The sequence below is a fragment of the Pelodiscus sinensis genome, chromosome 26, assembly GCF_052426305.1.
Source record: "Pelodiscus sinensis isolate ZL-2025 chromosome 26, ASM5242630v1, whole genome shotgun sequence".
In the NCBI taxonomy this organism is placed as follows: domain Eukaryota; kingdom Metazoa; phylum Chordata; order Testudines; family Trionychidae; genus Pelodiscus; species Pelodiscus sinensis.
This window is the reverse complement of record NC_143077.1, coordinates 18,134,149-18,144,582: the sequence shown is the minus strand read 5'-3', so window position 1 is coordinate 18,144,582 and position 10,434 is coordinate 18,134,149. Positions and strand designations below refer to the sequence as shown.

At 46.3% G+C, this 10,434-nt stretch overlaps 1 protein-coding gene across 5 annotated transcripts in view; it reads right to left on the bottom strand.

The window, feature by feature from the left end:
- Nucleotides 1-1,347: 1,347 nt before the first annotated feature.
- ZCCHC17 (zinc finger CCHC-type containing 17) overlaps nucleotides 1,348-10,434 on the bottom strand; it is a 29,290-nt gene continuing 20,203 nt past the window's right edge. For 4 of the 5 annotated variants that reach the window (XM_075908888.1, XM_075908886.1, XM_075908885.1 and 1 more), the window contains exon 8: nucleotides 1,348-2,716. In XM_075908888.1, coding sequence (XP_075765003.1) covers nucleotides 2,534-2,716 — 183 coding nt within the window. In that variant the 3' untranslated portion in view covers nucleotides 1,348-2,533. The other variant, XM_075908889.2, reaches the window with a different exon arrangement.

Here is a 10,434-nt window from a genome sequence, read left to right as displayed (position 1 = left end):
TCCACTTTAGAGCAGGCCCCTCCTTGCACTCGGCAGGTTTCCTCTCTCCCAGAGATTGTCTCCCTAGAGAATTAAATAGGTGTCTGTTTTAAATGAGTAAGAATCACTTACGTTCGTGTTGTCTGTGATGTCATTCTCTGAAGGGACGTCAATGTGTAGTCGACCACATAATTAACCGATACTCATAAACTTATCGGTTAATCTTACCGACTACAAACACTCCCTGTCCCCTTGCTGCTGTGTATTAGAGGCAAGGGAGGTGTGGGAGTGGGAGCCAGGGCTGCGGGGAGCACCGGATTCAAGGAGCCTCCTCTCCCTGCCCAGCACTGCTGCTTTTGATAGAGAGGCAGCAGTGTGGAGGGAGAGGGGGGCGGTGAGAGCCAGTTCACGTGGGAAGCCAGCTTTCAAGCCAGCTCCCTGCGCATATCAACTCTCACAAGCTGCTTGCCCTCCTCCCCATATGCTGGCGGGCGGGGGGGGGGGGAGAGGGAAGGCAGGGGGCCCAGGCTTGCCGCAGACAGAGGCTGCCCCGTGGGATGCTGGCACAGCCTGTCTGTAGGGAGCCCTGCTGCCTCTGATACAAAGATAGCAGCGTGGGGTGGCAGGGGCTCCCTGGGAGTGGGGCTTGGAGCACACTGGCTGCCAGCCCCACCCCTGGGGATTATAGAATAGTCGTGTAACTGATATTTTGTGCTGTTAGCAATTAATGGAATAGTTGTGTATCTAACATCCCTAATTCTCTGGTGCACGTCACGCAGGTCAAACGAGATGATCCTGGTATTTTCCAATTTGAATCTTAGCTCTTCTGCTGCGGAGAGACTTTTCAGTCAGTCTCTTTTGGTCTGTACACCAGACTAGCCAGAGGGCACAAAGCCACTTGTCTCTTGGCAGGTCACCCTAAAGTTGACCAGTGTGTCTGGCAGCATGCTGAGAAAGCTGCAACATTGCAAGGGAAGGTGGTATTTGAAACTGATTTAATTAAACTGATGCCACCCCCTTATGGAGGCAGCCCGTAGCTCAGTTTAATGGTGGTCTATTGAGGTTTAACTTAAATTGATTAGAAACAAGTTTCAACTAATCTGAAATAATCCACCTTTAAACCAGTGCAGCTTGTGTGTTTAGACAAGGCCTTAGTTTTGCTGCTGGACACAGCTATACTGACAACGCTGAGTTTTTCCTGGCATGTGAGAGCACCCCCCCACAAGCTTTAGCAATAAGTGAGGTTTTGCTAGTATGACTGTGGCCCAACTTGGTCAGGCAAAAATCACCCACAACTGTCAAAGGCAAGCCAAGAGAAGCCTACAGTGTACACACAACCAGAAAAGAAATCAGAACAGTATACAAATGTAATTTCGCATTTGAGGGGTTTATTTTCATAATTTACACAGCTTGCAACAATGGACAAAGTGAACATTTCCCTGGAGTGTCTCCAGAACGTAATGTAGCTATTTTGTCACAACCCCTGCCAATGCTAGCAGGAAGAATGGGCATGACTGGAGGGTTGCCTACCCACAAAGGTTGTGCTGCGTTTGTTATCCTGGAAATACAACCTGCCTACTGGGGAGATGCTTTTGTATGAAGACACCTTATACTGGGACAGCCATTCCTATATGGACAGAGGGATGAGATGCACTGTGTAAGGACCAGAGGCTCCCACTCTGTGATTTCCCTAGGGATGCTAGAGCCCTGCTTTGCCGCAGGCCCTGCCCCGCCTTCTCCCACCCCTAGCACCCCACTGAACAGCTGATCTCAGTAGGCAGGAGGTGCTGGGAGAGATGGGGGTGCTGATCAGCAGGGCCCCAGAGGCCAGGAGGCAATGGAGGGAGGGTGATGGAGGAGCTGAGCTGCAGGGCTGCCACTGGATGCTGAGCACCCACTATTTTTTTTCTCTAGGTGCTTCAGCCCCAGAGCATCCCTGGAATTGGTACCTCTGGCAAGGACATTTATATGGAATAACTGAGTCCGTATCACTGCATCAGTAAGAAAACTCCTCACCGAGCCACGTAGCAACACTGCACAAAAGCTGGGCACAGAGCAGGACTCGGGTCTGTCTCAGTCAGCAGGGAGGCTGTGCCCATGACTAGACAATCAGCTAATTGGGGCATGAGTGGCTCCTAATGTTTGGCAGGCACCACAGTGGCACAGCTGCCACCCTTTGACTGGCACATGCTATACGGCGGCTGAGCTGCACACTCCTTGCTACTCCAAAGGAACTGGGCAGCAATGGCAGCTCACTCCAAGGGTTGGAGACTCACTGGTGAATGGGTGCAATTAATCTCTCTTGGCAGGCTCCGCCACTGGCCTCTCAGCCGAGAAGAGTGGCAGGCTGGGTAATTCTACAGTGGATCATTAATTTCCAAGTCAACATCGTTAAGCTCAATGACTGAATGCTGCTTTTAGAAGGAAGCTCTTCATCCCTAACAAGGGCGTATCGACGAACCCGCCCCACGCTCCAGGGAGCTTACTCAGGAAGGCTAGAGCAGGCAGGCAGGGAGCTGACAACACCAGTGCTCCTTTCTAGCACCCCTTCTCCTCATTCCTTGTGCTTCTTCTTGTGCTTCTTCTTCTTTTTCCTCTTCGGGGGCTTACTAGCTTTCTCCGAGTGCTTGGCCCTCTTGCTGGCTGGTTGAGCCCCATCACTATCCGAGTCGGAGCTGTCTGAATGGTCAGACTCGGACGACTTCTTGCTCTTGTGTTTCTTTTTCTTCTTCTTTTCCTGTTGGTGAGAAGGATACAAAGCCACTCTGGTTGCCAAGTGCTCACTCGTCTAGCAGCGTGCTGCTTTTCAGTCCAAAAACGGCAAGTCAGTTCTTTACATACAACCTGTTGCTAGCTGGGAAGGAGAACTGGCTGGCCTGACGCATCAAACCATATCAGCAAACTGGGGTGAGACACAGTGGGGGCTGTTTGAGAACACACAAACCCCAACCCTTCAAACTGCAATAATCCCTACTCACAAGCCTGGCCCCACTGAGGTCACAGACTATTCAGATACCTATGACTCACTTGTGTGGTAGTTCACAAGTTCAGGACTTTGCTTTATTAATAAAATAGGTTTCTAAACTAGCTGCTCTAAAACCAATTTCTGTATCTCCCCTCCCCCACTGAAACATGTGAAAGCATCAGGAGTCGGGGGGGCTCTGACAAGCAGGTCCAGTGTTAGACTAGCTGAAGCCCCAGTATCTGGGCAACTGAGCTTTGAGGGCCCCAGAAAACAGCTCTGCTTGCTACCCCACCCTCACTTTTATATACAGAAAACCAGGTGGGCCACTGAGTATTTACAGCCGGGGGTGGGGCTTGAAAAGAAAAAGGTTGAGAACCCAGGGGCTACGTCTACATGGCAGGCTTCTTGTGCAAAACTTTTCGCGAAAGAGATCCTCTGCAAAATGTTCTTGCGCAAGAGCGCGTCCACACTGCCATGGACACACTTGTGCAAGAAAGCTCTGAGCACCTGTGCTTCTTCTGATAGGGGCCATCCACACACGCCTTTTGGCGCAACAGCACTTGCGCACAAAGGCTTATTCCTCATAAAACAGGAATAACTCTCGCACAAACAGCCCTATCTTCTGACAATCTACTGTACTTTTTCTTGTGCAAAAACGCACTTGAAGTGTGGATGCTCCACGAGTTATTGCACAAAAACAGCCATTTTTGCACAAAAACTCTGCAGTGTAGACGTAGCCCAGATTAGAGCACAGGTGACTGATGGTACATGGAGGTAGAGGAACAAGAAGGTGTACAAACAGAAAGAGAGGAATCTATCAGAACTGATGACAGTGGTACAAAGGCACCTAGCTAGCAGCAAGTGTCAGAATGGTGCCCCATTAGTGTATGCCAAATGAAAGTGTCATTTGAAAAGCCTCTCTTGCTTTTATGGCTGTGAAGATATATAAATATCTCTTGAATATAACTCACTGCTGTGCTGTTCTAGCCTAACTCCTCATATTTCCTCCTAATTCACCAATCTCCAGCTCCTTAATTAATGTCAATGTTCTTCTCATTCTTGCCAATTAATCTGCTAGAGGATTACTAATAAAAATCACTCACAGTATAGTATAAATCACTACCCTTTTACTGATGATGGCAGCTACATAGACACAACCCCTTTCTGTGAAAGGCAGGGACAAACATACAACCCCACTGAAGGTACAACTCTAACTCCCACTCAGAGCTACTCAAAGCAAAACCACCTGTCAGCTGAACTGTCCAACATACACTATCAGGCATGAAGCAACTTATGACAACCTACCCTCCCGTTTCTACAGTCAGAGACCTCTGAGGGCAAGAGCTTAGCAGGATTCAAAAAAGGACTGGACATTTATGTGGAGATGGAGAATAGCTCATGTTGCAGTAATTCAGTTTTAAAGAAACTTTCCATGTTTGGGACATAGCAACCAGATTACCCCATAACTGACAGTGCAGGATTTCTTCTCCTGAAGCAGTCAGACAGAGGATATTGAACTGAACAGACCACTGGCATTATCCAGTAAGTCCATTTTTATGTTTAATTGGATGAAGAAACTTTAATGACAGGTTTATTTCATGAGGAATCCTGTCAGAGAGGGCAAGGAGTTGCATTCATATTGATTTCTTTTAACTTAGTAATAAAGTGAAGAAGTAAGGCTAATGGTTACAATCAGGCATGCCTAGGCCATAAAGTCAGCAAAATGCATCTCTGCTGAAACAGGCGTAAATAAAAGCAACTGAAACTGAACAGTATGTTTTAAGAACATTTGATCACAGAATGGAAAAATCAGAAATGTAACAGTTTAGTATCAGCTTTACACAATCCTACTCCCTCTACCGGCACTTCAAGTACTCTTTTAGTGGGCTGGCCGACAGGCTCTCTCTGTCTCAAATCATGATGTTTCCAGCATCAACTCCTACTGCAGTAGTTGCCAGGATCCGGGTCGAGCCAGGATTGAGCCAGCCTGCCCATACACCGGCTCTTAAAGTGCTTCTAGTGCAGACTCCCAGCAGCAGAGGTAGTTGTCGAGACCTACCTTGAGTCAGGACTGAGTGCTTGCAATGCAAACCCTTATCAATTAATCAAAAATGTTTCTCACTACACTATTAATGAATTACATGCATCTTAACTTCTTTAATACATAGTAAGAGCCTATTGTTGTTAAAAAAAGAGAACAAAAATGGAAGATTTATACAGCTGGTCAAGGACAGTTGTTCTCCAGCAGGTTGGAAGTGGCTTTATACTGTGTAATGAGGGGAGTTAGAACAAGTTTAAAAGCACCAAAAATAGAAGCCACCATCTGAAAGGTCCACATCAGCTTCTCCAGGAAGAGGAACTAGATTAGACCACATGGATAGGAAAAACAACCTATCTTCTTCAGCACATTGCTCACGGGAAGCCAAAGAAGCCTAGAAAGGAGAAGACAGAGCTCCTGGACTGGCCACCTGGGAGTCCTCGGGGTGACTCCTCAGTGTTTATCTTAGATAGGCATCTTTAGCTGTCTCCTTAAGGACAATTCAAGTTGCCTGCAAGGGCATTGGAAAGAGACTACAATCCTGTCTGTCCTTCACTGCCCCTACCTTGGCAGCATTAATTCTTGCTGTGAATAATCAATGGGCTGGGAGCTGAGTAAAGATCTGGTGAGAAACAACACAAGCTTTCTCTTGGGTGACTACCCAAATCAGTCAACGAGCAAGTCTTGAAACAAAGCACAATGCTTGTGTATATGCTCTGTAGACTGGCAGAGTTAGCATGTGTTTCTTTGTTTTGGAACAGGTACCCATTAAGGAATGTTGTAAAGTAGCTTTAAAACTGAAAAAAGTTATGCTACTAAGATTGCAAAACTGTACAGGTGTCCGCTTTTCAAATCTAGGTGTATGTAGACATAAAACATGACCAAACATTCTAACTGCTGGTACAGCTCTCAGTCTATGTAGTCTGTCATAATGTAAGATAGTGATAGAAATGTAGCCGTGTTAGTCTGGTGTAAGAGTTATTTTAGGTAGTTAGTGTTTATCTGATCCTGAGGCTAATATCATTCACTGAGAAGTAAGCAACAAGGGCTGACTAGGACAAATCTATCAGAAAAGAGACCTTGGCGAACTGGGACATAAATAACTGACCAAAGTGTCTTGTGATCTAGCCTTCGTTTGTTTTTCCTTTGTTGTGCTATCAACATGAGAGTTGATAACTTATTGGCAAGTGAGGTCACGTTATGAGGGACTGAGTCAAAAATCTAAAAGTCACATTCCCAAGACAATAACTGAATATAAGCATTATTCTCTATTGTCGGTATGAAATTTGATTCTAAAAACCTAAATAGTTGTATCCTCCAATGTTCTAATTTATGTAATCAAATCATAGCCCAAAACCATTTTAGCCTTCTATCCTAAACTATTAGTTGCTATTGTTAAGGATATTTAATAAACTCTTTAAAACTACTTTCAAGTCATTTTTCTTTGGTTAAGCAATCAAAATTAAAAGAACACCAAAAATCATGGTAGAAGGAATGAGTTAAGCAGTAGCTTAACAGAAGGTTTGCTTTATACTCTGTGTCTTACAACAATGCTGACAGGCTATTTGCAACCACTCACTGGTTGTAAACAGGGATTAAACAGGGATATGAAAAGTTCAGAAGGACCATGTATCTTGATCCCCTTTTGGAGCAGTGTGGACAAACACCCAATATCTTGGAGTTTTTCCCAGTTCAATCTCCCCGCTTTGGAGTACCCAGCATTTCTACAGAATGAGAGCATTTTTAAACAATATTTCCAAATGAATGCAAGGTTGCATCTCCATATATTCTCAGAGATGGTTAGTGAAACACCCAGATGACCTGTTTTATCTCAGTGTGATGCTGCCCGTTCAAGCCAACTAGCTGGAGAAATCCGAGGCTATTTACGCTTGCTTGTCACCACAACAGATGAACAAGGGATCTCAGTACATCTGACAAAGACTCGTTCTATTTTACTTTTCTAGTTCAACTGGTTGAAAGACTGTTAACAAGGCTCAAGGTTTGGCTGTGAACATGCTTCAGGGAATGGAAGGATAGAGGGAGATGAGGCAGCAAAGTAATGGGAGCCCTAACCATAACCTTCTCATTGTTTCTGTCATATAAAGAATGATTTACATTCCTCCCTTGAGGGGAGTGTAACAGGAGATTCCAAGTGTCACCAAAGCCAACAGCACTGCTTATTATCTTAGGAAGATGTTTTCCGGTAACCTCAAGCCCATCCCTGGGCTTACGGGGAGTTTTGCTGGAACAGCCTTGCTGTAAATCACTCCTGCCCTGTCACAGCTGTGCTGTGCAGTGCTCCAGGTGAGAAGCAGAAATGAATAACCAAGCCTCCTGGTACCATTACATAATTCAAGGGACTACAAACAGAATGATTCTTTCTAAGCCAGCAGCCAATGAGGTGGACTATCCCCACAGCTTACTTAGAGGGAAAAGATAAAAAATCAGAAATATAGCATGAGGAAATGTAGCCATAACTAAGGGAAGAGCAAACTGGTAGCCCAAATTCCAATATGAGCAACAGCCATGAAAATCCAGAATAACTCTACCCTTTATGGATCTGCACCAATGTAACCAGCCTAAGAACCTACCAGCATGTCTAATGATGACTGCAGGCAGGGAGCTGGAAAGTAAGAATTTCAGAGTTATAGGCCTGGCTCTCTCACCAAACGTGCTCTGTGGTCTTGAGCAAGTCATTTCACCTCTCTGCACCTTAGTTCAACTACCTATATTATTGCAGCAGAGGTGTGGCAATGCTGACCTTAGATCAGCGGTCCTCAAAGTGTGGTCCATGGACCATTTTGCAGGTGGGCCGCAAGCTTAGGGCTTGTCTCCCCCAACATGCCTGGAGGCTTTCCCCATTGCCCCAGTCACAGTCAATGGGAACAGGTGGGGGCATGTACCCAGGTAAGTGTCTCCCATCTCCCTCCTGCCCAGACCCTGCATTCCTATCCCCCTCGTGCACTCCTCCCCCCACAACCCCAAACACCCCTCCCTCCTTGCTCCTGCACCCAACCTCACAGAGCTATAGTTAGGACAAAGTGTGTTATTATTTAGACACAGCTGGAGTGTATCCCTCAAGATGGCTCTGACCATCTTGGCTAACAGCCTCCATGAACGTATCCAATTCTTTTTGAACCCAGTTATTCTTTTGGTGTGCATAATAAACCATGGCAACAAGCTCAAAAGGTTGTCTGCAGCAGGTGAAATAGTGCAGCCAACCTCCCTGTAGTCCAGTCCCCAGGGCTGCCCACCTAGAGGGGGCATGGGGCAACCCTCGCACACCAGGCCTAGGGTCTGGGCAATCCCCTTTCCCACAGGCCTGCCCTACCTCTTCTCACTCCTGCTATGCTCCCTTCCCACTTCCACTGCTCCCCTTCCCCAAAGCTCCCTCTCCCGAGACCCGAGCCAGGGGTTTAACAGAGGGCCTGGCTCAGGGTGGCAGCAGGGGTCAGACCCCCTGCACTCATCCTGATGGCGGGAGCTGCAGGAAAAGGAGCAACCCAGCAGCCTGCTCCACCCCGCCGCCCATCTCCTAGCTGGGTCGCTCCGCTTCACTGTAGCAATGGGAAGTGGAGTGCACTGGCCCCGCCCGCTTCCCTCAGCTGCCCCGAGGGCTGCAGTGTTTGGAGGAGCAAAGCGGGCGAGGACCAGGGCACTTCCTGCATGCTAAACTCAGTAACCAGCCTGTCCAAAGGACGGCTGACGCAGGCAGGCAGGGATGGGAGGACGGGGGGTGGTCCCACGGCTGGAGCGGCTTGGGTGAGCTGGCAGGGTTCCAGTCCTGGTCAGAGCGGTGAACCCCAGCCCCAGCTGTGCTGGAGCAGCCCAGGTGGGACTCCAGCCCTGGCTGCACTGGGCTGGCAGGGGAGCCTTGGCTGCTCTGAGTTGGCCTGGGCGGGCAACAGGACCCCTGTTCCTGGCTGCTGTCCATTGGTTAACCAGTAACATTACAATCGTTTAACCAGTTAACAGTTTTCTTGGCTAGTTACATCCCTAACTTCCTTATGTTTGGTTTAAGACAGCTTCCTATTAATTTCATTGAGTGTTATGCGAAGGAGCAATGCGTCACTTTCTCCTTATCATTCATAATTCTACCGTGTCACCCCCCTTACTCATCTCTTTTCTAAAATGAACAGTCCTAATCTTTCTAATCTCTCCTCATGTGCAAGATGTTCCATTCCCTAATCATTTTCCTTGTCTCTCTCAGCACCTTTTCCAATCAAACAGAACTTTTCTGAGACAAGTTACATGAAGTGAAAGCCTGGAAAAATACTTCTGAAATATTGACCCAGTGTTTTGTGAAAGTCACCTCTTGAAACTGCTTTGTTTGGGATTATGTCTAAGGATATTGTGCGGTCACTTTATATAGCATTAGCTAGACCAATTTTGACGCAGTGTCCAGTTTAGGACTTTTTAAAAGAAGAAAGATGTGGCTTAGCTGCAGAAATCACAGCAGTTAAACAGAAAAATGAAATAAATCAAAGACATTTATTCTTATTCTTGGGAATAGCTGGCCCTCTTATGAATGGAGGATACATGGGAGAAAAAAACCCAGAAGACATATTTTTGCTCAGTATATTTTCTTCCTACATGTGCCCAGTGGAGACTAGGTATGCACATTTCCTTTCGGAGACTTCTTTGTTCTCCTGTGACCCTAAGAGTTACAAGTTAAAGGGTTTTTTGAAGTAACAAAACATGAGGCAGCTTTCACAGAACATTCCCATATCAAAGGCATCAACACCACAACAATAGTATCTGAGAATTCACAATCTTTAGCAGAGTAACTTATGAGGGGAAACTGATGCACAGATAGGCTAAGTGAATTGCCCAAGGTCACACAAAAAATCTGTTGCAGATCAGACAAACCCAGGTCTCAGGCTAGGGCTTTAGCCATTACTGGACTATTGAGGAGAAATTATATCAACAGTGTGACACAGTTAATTGGGCTCTATGTGAACAGACAGCATGGTACATATTACCGTTTTCTTAACAAAAGCTGGCATTTGTGCTGATCAGTAGGAATCATTACTTGGAAGTTGGCTGGCCCTCCATGCATTCTTCTCATTAGTATTTCATTAGCTTTAGTCCTGCAGACTCTCTAGGCAGTCAAGGTACCTAGGGGGCTGTGCATGAGAGAATTCTATCTAATACTAATTGATAGCTGTCTGCCTTTTGGGTAGACATGACTAACTCTGCTATGAACTTTGTTTGCCTTCAAAAATTCCTGCAAAAAAGTAGACCAAACAACAGATCCCTCCAAATTGTACGTCTCGTTCCCAACATGACAGCCTAGGTGAAGAATTAATATAGTTTATGTAAATTGTTAAGACTGACTACCTTCTGTGACCCAAGACAGCAATGCCAGAGTACAGATTCCCTGATTTCCACAGCAAATGCCTGAATCCAAGGCTGAAATCCAAGAGGGCATTTGAATGTCAGCAAGCTAAAC